At 38.4% G+C, this 14,904-nt stretch overlaps 1 protein-coding gene across 2 annotated transcripts in view; it reads left to right on the forward strand.

Annotated features, from left to right (window-relative positions):
• TRPC3 (transient receptor potential cation channel subfamily C member 3) overlaps positions 1 to 14,904 on the forward strand; it is a 33,131-nt gene that overhangs the window by 16,778 nt on the left and 1,449 nt on the right. For both annotated transcript variants that reach the window (XM_068187948.1, XM_068187949.1), the window contains exons 3-11: positions 560 to 745; positions 5,265 to 5,429; positions 7,505 to 7,721; positions 8,807 to 9,040; positions 10,135 to 10,399; positions 10,909 to 11,104; positions 12,097 to 12,306; positions 12,828 to 12,911; positions 13,417 to 13,492. In XM_068187948.1, the coding sequence (XP_068044049.1) occupies positions 560 to 745; positions 5,265 to 5,429; positions 7,505 to 7,721; positions 8,807 to 9,040; positions 10,135 to 10,399; positions 10,909 to 11,104; positions 12,097 to 12,306; positions 12,828 to 12,911; positions 13,417 to 13,492 (1,633 nt within the window). The remainder of the gene's footprint in view (positions 1 to 559; positions 746 to 5,264; positions 5,430 to 7,504; positions 7,722 to 8,806; positions 9,041 to 10,134; positions 10,400 to 10,908; positions 11,105 to 12,096; positions 12,307 to 12,827; positions 12,912 to 13,416; positions 13,493 to 14,904) is intronic.

The raw sequence follows: 14,904 nt of genomic DNA on the forward strand, positions 1-14,904 counted from the left end.
CAGCTACTTTGTAGCCCATCGTGCCAAATGTTGGGTATGAGAAGTTCCAAGGGAAGGTGGGAAGCAGAAGGTGGAAAAGATAATAGGGAGAACTGTACCTGGTGTTATCAGAGTAATGACTAATCACCCACTTCAGCAGTGTAGAAAGAGCTGAAAGATATTTGTAGCCTCAGAGCCTGAAAGACATTGTAGCCTCAATTATTTCCTTAGTTGTCAGCAAAGTTTTTGCAAGAGTGAGGTTACTTTTTTGATAGTGCTGGTTTGTGAAATTCTTATATTTTCAGCTGGCCCTTGTTGCCCATCCAGGTTATTTTTATATAATGGTACATATTCCCATGTTCCCATGCTCTGTTAAACAGCTGCTGTTAGGTGTTCACCTTGTGTCAGAGAATGAATGATTCTGCTGTATGAAAATTCTGTAATATCTGATACACTCCAAACTTGACACAGTAAAAATCAAACACTTCACTTTTATCAACTTGTACAGGTCCTTTTTTTCTCACCATTTACTCTTAAGCACATTTGTCACGGGCCATTTTCTGTCCCCTTCCTGTTCCAGAACGACTATCGCAAGCTGTCCATGCAGTGCAAGGACTTCGTGGTTGGTGTCCTGGATCTGTGCCGGGACTCGGAAGAGGTGGAGGCCATTCTGAATGGGGATCTGAACGCGGAGCCGGTGGAAGCGCAGAGGCACCGAGCGTCCCTGAGCCGCGTGAAGCTGGCCATCAAGTACGAAGTCAAAAAGGTAACTCCTCACAGCTCTCAGACACTGTGGCAGGAGGCCAGTGCCGCCTCCTCCATCTGCAGGTGTTGTGAACCCGTGGTCAGATGCACAACTGAGACATGGGGTGAGTAATCAAGACTCTCACAAGGCAGAAGGGGACTGTAATGAAGGAGTTTAGTTTAATCTACTTCCCACCACTGGGAAGTGGCAGGAGACTGCAATGACATAAATGAGGTGTGCTAGCCAGGCTTTGCACAGTTGGTCAGATTCTTCTCCTGATTAACCCAGAAGGTACTTCAGTAGAGCCAGATTTTCACTGAGTGATACTCAGGCTGTGTCTTCCTGTCAGTCAATGCAATAATACCTACTTCAAAGAGAAGGCTGTGTTGGTGAAAGTGTTGGTTTCAAGCCATAAGTAACTCATCTGCAACTGTGTGTCATAGTGAGAAATTCCACATGATTTACCATGCTTCTTCCTTTAAAAATATTTTAAAACTCAGCCGTGGAAATGCATGGAATATGTCTGTGGCTGCTTGGTCAATTCATTTCAGTTCTTCACCTTGTACCTGTGTTTATTAATGTTTTGGCAAGAGTTTTCAGTAGATGCTTCTCTCAGAGTAGTTTGTGTTTTGTGAATGAATGTTATGTGTTGAAAAATGGAGATGTGCATCACATATTTGACATAAATACATATCCTTTCATTGTAGCTATGTTGTTCTCCTCAAGATCCCACATTAGGCTAGCACAGAAAATAGTTAATACTGTGCCCTGTTGTGAGAGGAGCCAGGAAGTACAGCACTGCCTATGTATTATTTACAGCTACCTTTTTGTGTGATTAGCATCACTTCCATTCCTTACAGCCATTATAGTTTCATCATCTCCACAAGAAGCCTTGTGTCTCTCAGAATAAATAACCCTGTGTTCTGTGGCCACCTCTTGAGCCAATCTGCCATATAAAACAAATTGTAAGGACCCTGCCAGAGCAACTGGGGATTACTGGTGTTTATGACAGCCCCAAAAGATTGATAATAAAAATTGTAAACACAGATTCCAAGCAGCAAATCATCATTCCTTGTAAAGGATTGGTCTACAGCAGATAATCGCATATTAATTACCAAAAATCAAGGTAAATATATACAAGCATTAAATTAATTTAAAAGACTGGAACAGGGGGGAAAAATCAAAATGCATAAGCCTGCTTTAGTGTCTAAATATATATATCTTTATGCTATTACAGTTTAATGTGTACCAAAACTTTGTTGATACTCATGTCTCAGCTTTCACTCTGAAGGCTGTGGTTTTCTCTTATGAGTTTGCTGTCACTGATGAAATTCACTGCTGAGCAAAGGGCCACACAGATCTGTTAAGAATAGCAGAAATCTAAATAATGAAAAAAAAAAAAAGATAATTCCATAGCAAACTTGTTCTCTTCTCTTGCAAGAGAGAAACTCAGAGTGCTGGCTGCAGTTCATGACAAATACAGTTCAGAACCTACAAGAGGAATGATCTTGCTGGGAGGAAATAGATGGTGCAGAGTTGTTACCACATTCATACATGTGCAGTTCCCTGTAAGTGGCCATTACACAGGGCATGGCAAGGATGGAAATGTCTCTGCCGTGATGGGCCTTTCATGCTGGGATTTGCTCTGTCAGAGCTGTGACAGATTCTAGTGATATCCTGGCTGGAACAGATGCAGATGTGGGAACTCCAGGGACTGCATGGGACTTCATAGGACTACATGGGACTGTTTCAACCCTCTCACCATAGGAAGCAGACAAGGATGTGGCCTATTTCCTTAGATTTCTGTATGTCTAGCTGTGCTTCCAGGTCAGGTCCATTAAGGTCAGTTCCCTGTTGCCAGCAGTGCAGCCAAACAGAGCAGCAGGTCCATGAAATAGTTAATGAGCCTATGCCCCATCCAGAGGGAGGAGAGGCAGGGAAAAAAGATATGACAAGTAGCAAGTGTGCTTAGAATCTCACTGTTAGGGAAAGAGAGTTTTTAATTCTATTACTAATGAAAATCTTGCACTTTATGCCCTAGGTACTGTACCAAAGTGGAGCCTATCTTTTAAACATGATATGATTTTGAAGCTAAGGTTCAGACTGAAACTGCAGCCCCAATAGAGAAGGACTAAGGGAATTTAGGGAGAAAGAAAAAAAGAAAACAAATCAATCTTGCTCTGTATGCTGAATTAATGTTTTTAGTTTCATGTCTCAACTCTGTCTTTAGATTGCCAACAAAATTCCAGAGAAGAGCTGACACTGGCCCAACTAATCTGCAGTTCTTGCTGAGACAAAAATCAGATGGAATTTCCAAGTGAAATCAATAAGAGCTGGAATAAAATCACAGGAGTTAATTTTCAAACCCTGAGGTGTTCAAGTGATGGATAAGAAAGAAGATGCAAAATTCTCTTTGTATTTTATGTGTTAGTGTATCAGAGTGTGCCAGGATCTGTTCTTGCTCCATCTAAACCCAGCCATTATGATGACAGAAATAAATAACATAATCACTCTGAGTCATACAGAAAAATATTTACATACTGATGACTTGGTTCACAGTCATGAAACTGAAAACATCAGAAGTGTTACTGTCAATTATGCTTGGAAAAGCAGCTACATTAAAATTGGGATATTTTTTCTTTAAGTGACCAGATACTGTTCTCATGCATTGTTTTTGTTCACTGAGGTTCTTCTTGGAGATGAGAGTATTAGATACATGTGATAATAAGTTGAACATATGTAATGAAAAATGAGAAACTGCATGGAAAATAGAGTGAGAGGAGAAATGCAGGAAGAAGAAGGTTATAGAATGATGTGAGCAGTAGGTAAAATGTGATGTGAACCTACTGTCCTTGGAGGAGATGGAGCTGCAGGCAAATACAGGTAATACAGACACACACGGCACAGGGGTGGGCATACTTAAAAGTTGCTGAAAATAAAACAAACATAATCATAAGCTGAAGTATTTCAGTAAAGACTGAGAGAGGAGGGATGAATTTCAGAGCTTTTATGGATGAGAAGTGACAACTTGCTCCGAGGGCTTGGAAGTGGTGCACATTTTGCAGTTGCCAGCAGTTAAATAAGTCACTAAGATCCTCTCAAGAGCCTTTAGACTCACTGCCAGAGAAGATCTTGCCCATAACTCTTGGCATCTTATTCACTAAATCTCTTCTTTTTTTTTTTTTTTTTTTTTTTGGAAATTATAGCAGATCTCCTCTTAGTGTCAGATCAAAATGTTGATAGATCAGGAGAATAAACCAGCACCAGCACAGAGCTCAGGATGAGGTGCCACAGGGCCCATGGGCTGATTCCCAGCCCTGACTAAACTTCTTTAAAGCTCCTTTACTGTTTCTTCCCATTCCCTGTGGTAACAGAAGGAATGATGTGAGTGTTTCTTCCCTCCTCTTCCCTACAGTTTTAAGCCTGATTTTAAAAATGCCTTTGTAATTTGAAATAATTATTTACTTTCCTGCCTTTGTCCATAGTTAATCTCCTGTGGGATTTGTCCCTTTGATGTCCTGAGTTGACAATGAAATTTATCTTAGCAAAATAAGAGGCTGGGGGCATATGTCAAAATGCACAAACACACAAAACCCCAATCTCTTCTTCTCAAAGTGGCCAGGCTGGCAGTTTTTATGGTGCATAAGCTTCAAAGGTGACAATCTAATAAAAAGAACAGAAGCAGTCGGAGTTGACATTAATTTCTTAAAGAACTTTTTTACAATCTCTTTATTTATTTCTCCTGGCCGCTCCACTTTATGTACAAAACGCATTAATATGTGAAGTAACTGCTTAATGCATCACGCACCAAAATGCTTAGGGACTTTAATTTTACAGCAAAGTAGATTAAAGTATGAAGATTGCCTCCTTTTTTAAAGTTCATGCAGCAGTTTCAGATTGCTCTTCTTGAGAGGTTTAAGGTTTCCTGTTTTCATTGCCAATGATTTAATTTGATTTTCTTTAGGAAGTCTGTCCTGTTGTACTACTCTATGCACTTTTTAATGAGATTTGGAATATTAATAGAGTTTTGCAAGCAAGACCTGGTGAACAACAGTGAATGTAGTACATAATGATCTCTGCAGAGTACAAGGGATAATAAAATGGGTATCCAAGGTTTACAGTATTTTCATTCTTTTTTCCAGAGTATAACCTACTGATATCAAATCTCACTCTTAAGCCAACACAAATTATCAGTTATCAGATTTATTTTCAAACCCTTTTTTGTGAAACACTTAGCCTTCTTTATTCCGATTCACTAGTTATTGATAAGTGTATTACCAGATTTCTTCAAACTGCTGTGAAAACCAGGCTGCTCACCCTTGTGCTTAACTGGTGTCCCACATGTTCTTGTGATGTGGCGATTTCTTTTTTATTTATTAACCTTTGTTGTAAAGGCAATGAGAAAAAAGCCATGGTTCTTAAATATTTGGTGTTAATTTAGACCTTCAGGTGATTGCAATTGTGCATGTGGCAGTTATGTAGCTCTTCTTATTAATGACAGCATATTTTGTTTTTTCTTTCTTTTTCCTTTTCTTTGCAGTTTGTGGCCCATCCAAACTGTCAGCAACAGCTACTGACAATCTGGTATGAAAATCTCTCAGGATTACGGGAGCAGACCATAGCTATCAAGTGTCTGGTGGTGCTGGTTGTGGCATTGGGCCTTCCCTTTCTAGCCATTGGTTATTGGATTGCACCATGTAGCAGGGTACTGAATTTTATAAATTATGTGTCTTGTGCTCTTCTCAGAGCTGCTTTTCCTTTCCTGGCAGTCAACATGCAACTTCTGCTGCTTCCAAATTTTAACTAATTAATGATATTTTTAGCAATCTCTAACCTTGTGCCAAAAGATGCTAAGGGGGTTTTTGTTATTTGCATTGTAAAGAGGGGACCACAATGATGAAGCATGAATATAAATAAACATTAAACTGAAGGAAAGAAAAATAACCTTCTCTGAGAGATTTTTTTTCTTTTTAAAATTTCCATAGGTTATGCTCACCTCACAGTATCTGCTGTGTAATTTATTTTATTAGTAACAAGGAATTTTTGAAAGTCACCACTCAGATTCTTTATTAAGTCTCCTCTGGTGGCATCCTAAGGTCTCATGCTGTTCCCATATAAACCATTAGCAGAACATCTGTTGACTTTACTGATGCAGAACTTAATCTTAAGTAAAATATTTGTTATCCCAGCCCTAGGAGGTCTGTTTGCCAGCTGAACCATAGAGCAGAAATTAAATTAAATGCATCATTCCGACCATGTAGTGGAGTGTATTTGTAAAAGAGCATTGAACTCTTACCTTTTTAAAAATATGTGAAAGCATAAGGGTGCTCCCACCTTTCCTGCTAATCTCACAAGGAAAGGAACAGCAGTTTCTTTGAAATCCTGATGGTCTGTAGCATATGAATTGTTTGCAAATCAGATGTATTCATAGATCTTTGATATACCAGATAAAGGAAGACTTCTCTGTTGCATTAATATTTTTTAAAATTTTAAGTACATGTACTCCTGTGCTGAATGTGATCTTTCAATTGTATTTCCTTTGCAAGTGTAAAGCAAAGAAATGAGTTTCTTTTATATTTCATTCTTCTAGTTCATCGCAAAGAGGATAAAGTTTTTCTCATCTACATATTTGAAGGGAACCTGATCTTTTCTCTGGGTTAAATATTTATTTACTTTGAAGATAAACCTTTGTGAAAATAGTGTAATTGCTACTCTCATTATCCTCTGAAATGTCACTTTCCATTAATATATTTAGTAAATATATTCCTCACAGCTCCATATAATGGGAACATCTTAATATATTTTTAGCTGGTGTCTAATATGGAAAAGTGACATTTGTCCTTGAGCTCTAATTCCCAGTAGCAGAAACATCTGATGTTTTTCCTCAGTGCTTGTGTCAAATAAAAGTGCTATACATTCAGGTCAGTGGTTGGATATTGCAATTACAAAATGCTTTCTAAAGGTCAGGAGCAGGAATGGAACCTGAGATTGTTTGCCCAGCTAGTAAGCACAGTTTAATGTGTGCTGGTTTGCTTAGTTCATAGTAGCTGACCCAAATTTCAAGGAGAACAATTCCTTGAAATAAGAAAGCTCATGCAGTCTTCTGGAAGCAGCTGGTCCCCTCTTCTGGTGCAGACAGACTGCCCCTACTGCTGCTGTTTTGTTCTTTTACTAGGTGCAGATGTGAATTAAACCTGCTGAATTTATTTTAAAAAACACTTCTATTTCTGACCTTATTTTTCTTAGTCCATTTTGTGGAACAGTCATTAGTTTTGATAGACACAGGTACTTACTTGACATTAGAGCTCTGAACATGTGTTCTGTGGATGGAATATAGTAACCAGAGATAAGAAAACAATAATTTTTCCTATAGCTGTAGTTATAGAAAAGTTAATAGCACACTCTTGTTGTTAGGGTAAATGTTTTGCTGGAGTTGGAGATTTGAATAATTTAGCTTTCCCTGGGGCTTGCTTTACAAATTCTTCCTGGTCACGGCCATTGTACATTTGCAATTCCTTGGAGTGTTTCCCCTCAAACATTGCCATCTAGAGTTTGTGGAATAACATGAGTACTCACTAACAGAACAACATACTCTGTGAGGCTCCCTGTGGGAGCCTTTTGTCTGAAATGGCAAAGCATCACAGCTGAGTGCTCTTGGAAGAATATCCTTTAAGAATGAGGTTTCTGGCTGTCCTGAGCTCTGAGTGCCCGTTTATGCTTCTGGAATGCCTGGTGTTTCTTTGAGAAAACTGAGTGACTGCTTTCATTCTGCCTTTGCAGCTTGGAAGAATTCTTCGAAGCCCATTTATGAAATTTGTGGCACATGCAGCATCCTTCATTATTTTCCTAGGCCTGCTGGTGTTCAATGCTTCAGACAGATTTGAGGGCATAACAACGCTGCCAAATGTCACAGTTACTGATTACCCCAAGCAGATCTTTAGGGTGAAGACCACCCAGTTCACCTGGACAGAAATGCTGATCATGGTGTGGGTTCTTGGTAGGTATATTGCCCCTTCATCTTCCTGTTTTCCTTGCAAATAGAAATTCTGAAAGGGAGGAGAGAAGCCCAGGTGCCAAAGCATTGATCCAACGGCTGTGTGCAGCAGATAATAAACCCTTAGGGCAGGTAACAGGGCATTAGAACAGATTCTGAATAACTTGTATCTCCTGGTTTAAGCACTGCTTCATCCTAAACTGTGTCAGGGTAGGGAGGTGAGTATCACTTGCATGCTGCCTTTTGGGAGTTCCAGCTTAATTCTCTTTATTTGACAGAAGGCAAGGACTGGGATTTTCCAATCCAATGTGTGGCTGCTCTGAGTGTGGTTGGAATGGCAGCAGCAGCCCCTTTGAATTACACAGCCAGGGAAACAAGAAGAAGTTTGTGGGGTTGTGATTTTATTATTTGTTGGGTTTTTATTTTCCCTAAGAGGCCTCTTTGAATCAAGCAAAAAGTCTCAATGCACAACAACCGCATCTCATGTTTATGGTGAGGCTGTGATCTGGATTAAATCCACATAAATTAATTTCTGAGAAGAAGTTTAAGTAAGAAAACTGAATTACACATAGCCAAATTCCACTTTCTATGCTGAAAAGAATCTTATTCTGTAAAGTGAAAAAACAGTAGTGTAATTGTACCCTTTATATTTCATCATCTGTGGTTTTGGGTAGTTGCGTTCTTGTGGAAAAATTAAACCCTCTGATTTAGAAGTGGCTTAAGAATCTAAATGGTAAGAAAGTAAGATGATGTTTTTTCCTCACACTTTATTTTTTCTCCTTTGGAATTAGAGAGGTCTTGTTGTTTGGTCACAATACTTTCACTGCAAAGTCAAGGCTCTACTATACCCTCTGTGGGGTGATGTCTGAACTATATTTCCATTAATTAATCTCAGTTAATATCTTGCTATTTGATCAACCCTGTTGAAACCATGAGAGAATAATCTTAGTGATGATGTTGTGATACTGCAAATAAGTCAATCTCTGCTCCACTGGTATCCTCCACTTCCATGAAATGGGAGAATGCAGGGAATTTAAATGACAACAGTTTGGCAAACATTGCTGTGCTTTTTTCATTTCTTGTTGCAGGTATGATGTGGTCAGAATGCAAAGAGCTGTGGCTGGAAGGACCCAGGGAATACATCTTGCAGTTATGGAATGTTCTGGATTTCGGGATGCTGTCCATTTTTATTGCTGCTTTCACAGCCAGGCTCCTGGCATTCCTTCAGGCCACAAAAGCACAACAGTATGTGGACAACTACATTGAGGAGAATGACCTCTCCGAGGTCACGCTTCCTCCAGAAATTGAATACTTTACTTATGGTGAGCTTAGTTTTTCTGCCAAAGAGATCTGAACATAGGAAAGATTGAAGGATGCATTTAGAAGCCTCTCTTTACCCTAGAGCTAAATTTGACCCCCTTGATTTTAAACTTTTGTTAGTTACATTTTATTCCTGGCTAATTGCACAACACATAAAATGTTGCTGTGATTCCTTTCTCTTTTTTTTTTGGTTCAGTTATTTGAGAGTTATTCATGCTTATAAACATCTATCAGCATTTCCTCCTGAAGGAAGGATGCTGGCCTTGTGAAGGTCTGTTTAAATAGAACTACTAAATACTTATTGCAGTGCAGCAATTGTCAATAAAGGTGTGATTAATCTGTCCTTACAACACATGAAAATGCTGCTGACAGTGTATTTTGGGATGGACTTCAATATATTGTAACAGCAGACTTGGTTTTGTTACTTACCTTAATTGCAATATAACCAGTCTGAACTTGTGCATATGTAAATACACATTTAGAAACACAGGGTATTTTGATACGAAACACATTTTTATTCAGTGTTGCTCTGCTAAGATGATACATGTATTCACATAGTAATTTACAAATTTCTGTATAAGTCAATTGTTTCTGTGCACATTTTGTGTAAAACCCACAGTCCTATTTCTTTTGAGGTAATTGGCAAAAATCTTTATGGTCACTATGGGAACTAGGTTATATCCTGCAAAAAGCAAAAGCTTGGTGTGACTAATAAATGAAATTGTTCATCAGGCAGCACTTAACTTCCCATCAATACAACACCAAATAGGAATAAATTTCCCAGCTTTAGCGCAGTGCTTGTTAAGATAGCTAATACAGACAAGTTAAAAACTGCAGTAAAGAATTAGTTATTGTCTAGTTCAGGTTAAAATGCAAACTGCAAAAAAAATGTCATGTTTCTTCAAGTCACCTTCTAACATAAGGTAATGTAACATATATTCTTAATTAGTGACTTAAATGAAAAATGAATAGAGTAGCAACTATTAGACTCTTCAAATATTTGTCTCAGCTAAATTCAGACATGTCAATGGACCTATCAAGGTTTATTCCTCAGGATTGTGATAAATGAGTAACCCCTGTATTTCATATCTTCCAGCCAGAGATAAATGGCTCCCATCTGATCCTCAGATAATATCTGAAGGCCTTTATGCAATTGCTGTTGTTCTCAGCTTTTCTCGGATTGCCTATATCCTGCCTGCAAATGAGAGTTTTGGGCCCTTGCAGATCTCCCTTGGAAGGACTGTTAAGGACATCTTCAAGTTTATGGTCCTTTTTATTATGGTATTTCTTGCATTTATGATTGGAATGTTCATACTGTACTCCTACTACCTTGGAGCCAAACTAAACCCGGCCTTTACAACGTAAGTATGAGGTTTCATTGTAGGTAAAAAGCCAATCAAAACTTTCAGGTTTTTCACAAAGATAACAAAGTCTGTGAGACATTGTGTGCTCTCTCTTAGCATTAAAATAAAACTGAAGACCTCAGAAAGCAGAACACAAAAGACCAATTGTTCCCTGTTTGTATAATGGAAGCTTTCATTTCAACCTGAAATAATTTCACCTGTATATATTTCAATCACATAGACTTGTAGGCAACCAATTGGAAGAAAATATTACTTGATATAAAATACCTTTCTAGTTCCTGTTGTTCTGCATGTATTGTTACAGCTCTATTAGCTGTGATGGATAGTGGAGCACAGAGGACAAATGGAAAGTGCTGTGAAAAATGCTTCCTTGCATGTCTGTTGTTTTGATCAGTGCTCTGATTCGTAGACAAATTAATTGAGGTTGTTTATCAGTCACTGTAAACACAACTTTTATATTTCTTTGTGTAGTTACTAATAATGCCTTCCTCTTTTTTTCCCTACAGAGTGGAAGAAAGTTTCAAGACCTTATTTTGGTCGATATTTGGCTTGTCTGAAGTAACCTCTGTTGTCCTCAAATACGATCACAAGTTCATAGAGAACATTGGTTATGTTCTTTATGGCATATACAACGTCACAATGGTGGTGGTTCTGCTCAACATGCTGATTGCTATGATCAACAGTTCATATCAAGAAATTGAGGTGGGCTCTGTTCTCAAGTTGTTCTCCTCTGTTATGCTGTAAAAAGGGCAGAGTTAATAGGAATTATTACAGTGGTACGCAAAAGTACAAAGAAGAGATTACCACAGGAAAGGATATCACAAAATGTATAAAAGAAGGCTGACTTTATCTAACAACTCAGTAAATGTATAGCATTGAAGATACTTGGGCTTCAAAAATAAATCTCAGGTTGCTGAAATGAAAGTAAAAGTGTATTTATAGTACCAGCTTTCCAGACCATGAGTTCAAAGAGCACTACATTCACACAGATGCAAGCACACACCCACACAAACAGGAAGAACAATTATCTAAGACATAGTGTACAAATGGATATATCATTCCCAGTCTTTTCAATGAGTTGTGGGAAATGTTAGGGAATTCAGCAGGAGAAAACAATTATAATCCAGCCTTGGAATACTTCAGTAAGAATGCATTAGGACAAAATAGGTTTGTCACTATTTAACACAATTTCTTCAGGACCACAAAGTTTACATTTTTTATATTCCATTATAAATCAGAGTTGCTTGTCCTGGTTATGTGAAAAGTTGTGAGCACAAACATTTTAAGCCATTTTTTGCCTTGAGTCTAATACTTCAACACTTGTGCAAGTACCAAGCCCATGTGACCACTTTAATAAGAAAAACAAGACTTGAAAAACCCCTGAAAGCTCCACTTTAAATAGCAGGGAGTTTATATGTTGGCTTTCACTTGATGCAAAAATTATGCTTGTTTAAATGCTTCATGTGCTTGAACTAAATATTCTCAATGAAATGTTGCCATAAAGAGACAACTGAAATTTGGTTAAAATTGACTAAGTAAAGTGGTTGCATTTTTGCAGAACTGCTGGAAGTCTTGCTAGCAAGAAAATACTATTTTATCTAAAACCAGAAAGATATTTCAAAGCAGTTTCATTTGAAAGAAGCTTTGCATTTCATAAAAACCAAGAGCATCATTTGTTTTATTTTGTAACACAGGATGACAGTGATGTAGAGTGGAAGTTTGCTCGTTCTAAACTTTGGCTGTCATATTTTGATGATGGAAAAACGTTACCTCCACCCTTCAGTCTTGTACCAAGCCCCAAATCTTTTTTCTATTTCATCATGAGGATCATTAACTTTTCTAAGTGCAGAAGGAGACGGCTACAGAAGGACATTGAAATGGGAATGGGCAACTCCAAATCAAGGGTAGGTTCTGAGATCTTTTCATTGCAGTGAAGAATTATGTGTCTATTTCAGCAGTCTTCTTTTCTTTTTAGCTTTAACCTATAATCCATGCTTCTGATTATAATAGTGTAATTAATCATTTATAGCAATAAATCTCTATTTCAGGCCTAAACCTACTGCATAAAACAAGAAATAGACTTCAATTTTGTTAGAGTAACCAAATCTGGGGAAACAGAATTAAAACAAAAATTGATGAGTGTTTAAAGATGCGGATAATTCCTACAAGGAGTTACTTGAATATTGATTAAAGATACTTTAAGTCTACTTTCTCAGAACAGGATAGCTAAAATTATAAGCATTAAAAAAAAACCAAAACCAAAACCAACATATAATTCAAGGCAATCTCATTTTTTAAAAATATAATACTCTGATATAGTAAAAGATGGAAAGATCCCCAACATTTCTAAAGGAAAATAATAATGGACCTGAATCCTAACTGTGAATTCCATAATTTATTTTCATTTTCTCGTATTTCTTCCTAGTTAAACCTTTTCACTCAGTCGAACTCCAGAGTTTTTGAATCCCACAGTTTTAACAGCATTCTCAATCAGCCAACACGCTATCAGGTAAGTACATACAGTGATCACTGTCCTGAGCAATAGAATAGTGAGAAGATTCTAGCAGAATTTTGTGTTTCAAGTACATTTTGTCTTCACCAGACAAAGAAAACCTCCTGTAAAAATCAAACTCTTGGATGCTCCTTGAAAAAAAAAAGACAGTTATTGTCCAGGCCCTTCAAACAGTTATTTGAAGCATTTCAAAACTAGCTCATGCAGTACTTAAAATTGGTCATTGATGTCCCAGTTGGGAAAGTGTGAGGAGCAAACATCTGAAACTGGTGAAGGAATATCTGATATAGGTTTCTGGGTAAGGGATGTGAAAGTTGACTAGGTTGGCTGTTCCATTCCTTTCTCAGCATGCCCCCAGAAAAGCCCATTTGAGGCAAGTACTTCATCCAGGGCTGTTCATTCTTTCTCTTAGGCAGATATGACAGAGAGAGCTAAGAAAGAAAAATGAACAATGTTTAATTATATAATCTCACCTGATTATATAACTGTTTTAATCTGGCAGCAAATAATGAAGAGACTGATAAAACGTTATGTTCTGAAAGCACAAGTGGACAAAGAAAATGATGAAGTCAATGAAGGTAAGAAAGAGACTGAAATATTCAGAGGCAATTTTTTTCATGTTGTATTAGGAACCAGTATTACAGTGATGCATGGGGGTTTTGAGTGAAAAGAGGGATTGTTTCTATTTCACATGCACTGAGGCTTAGATAGTAATGGAAGTATGCTCATTCCATCAAAAAAAAAGGAAAAGAAGTAGGACTGAGAAATATTATGGGCCCCGTTTTACAGATAGAAAATGAGAGCACAGACATAATGCACAGAGGAAATCTGTGAAGGAGCCATTAATTGTATTCACACTTACAGAGTCCTAATCAAAGCTGCAGGATCTTCCTCTCTGTTTCATTCAACTGAACACACAATTATACACAATTTACCACTCTACACCATGAACTATTTGTCCTGCCTTCCTTCATAAAGCTTCGAGGAATAATCGCCTGTGAAGCTGCCCATCATTAAACAAAGCCCCACAGTCAGCTGCATGGTGATAAAAAATGACAAATGTAACCTCTATTTTAGTGGGAGACCTTTTGAGAAACAGTGGATCTGAGCTCCCTGGCAGATGTGAGAGGTGCTTGCCCCAGGTGCATGCCCTCACTCACCACTGGGATGAGATTATGGCAAAGGTTGCCCTCCTCCCTCCAACCTTCCAGGAATGAAACAAAGGAAATTCCTATGCTCTGTGCAGATCCCCAAACAAAAACTCTAGCTAGAATGTTATTAAGCAATAGAGTGATGCAGTGATGGACAGCCTGGGGTCAGAAGATGTTTTACTGGTATGGCAGCATCAGGCAGCTTGTGTGCATGTGTGATGTGAGGGGCCTGAAAGGGCTGCTCAGCTCTCAGCTAAGGCAGCAGAATTTCAGTTTTGCTCCTAAGTTGCTCTCTGCTTACCTGTAACTCTGCAGCGAGAAGAAGGGAACAAAAAATATTAAATTAAATCCCCCTCAGTGCCTTCAAAAGGCAGCATCGTGCACTGACTGTTATCCCATGTGGATACACTGTTACTTCCTGTGTGGCTGTTCAGAGCTGTGATTGTCAGTGACAAAAGCAGAAAGGCTCCTAAAAGTGAATACTCTCAGTGTGCTGCTGTCCTGAATTCCCACTGCTTTCCTCCTGTTCCTGCTCTGTGACGTAGGAAATCATCTACCTAGTGACTGATGAAAGACTGTTCTGTCACCAGCAGTGCCAGCCCTTTCCAGGTCCCTGATGCCACTTTGGTGTTGGCAGAGATGTGTTTAAATTAGAAAGACAATACATAAGAATCAGGGTTTACTGACATCATGTTTCTGGCTTTGGCACCAGGTTTTATAGAGGAAAGTCCACTTTGAGCAGGGCAAGTAACCATTGAGTTTCACTCTTCAGCTGCACAGCCAAGTGCTCTGTGTCCTGAGCACCTGAATGGTAACCAAAGCACAGACCCAGCCTCTGA

The sequence above is a fragment of the Anomalospiza imberbis genome, chromosome 4 (genome assembly GCF_031753505.1).
Source record: "Anomalospiza imberbis isolate Cuckoo-Finch-1a 21T00152 chromosome 4, ASM3175350v1, whole genome shotgun sequence".
In the NCBI taxonomy this organism is placed as follows: domain Eukaryota; kingdom Metazoa; phylum Chordata; class Aves; order Passeriformes; family Viduidae; genus Anomalospiza; species Anomalospiza imberbis.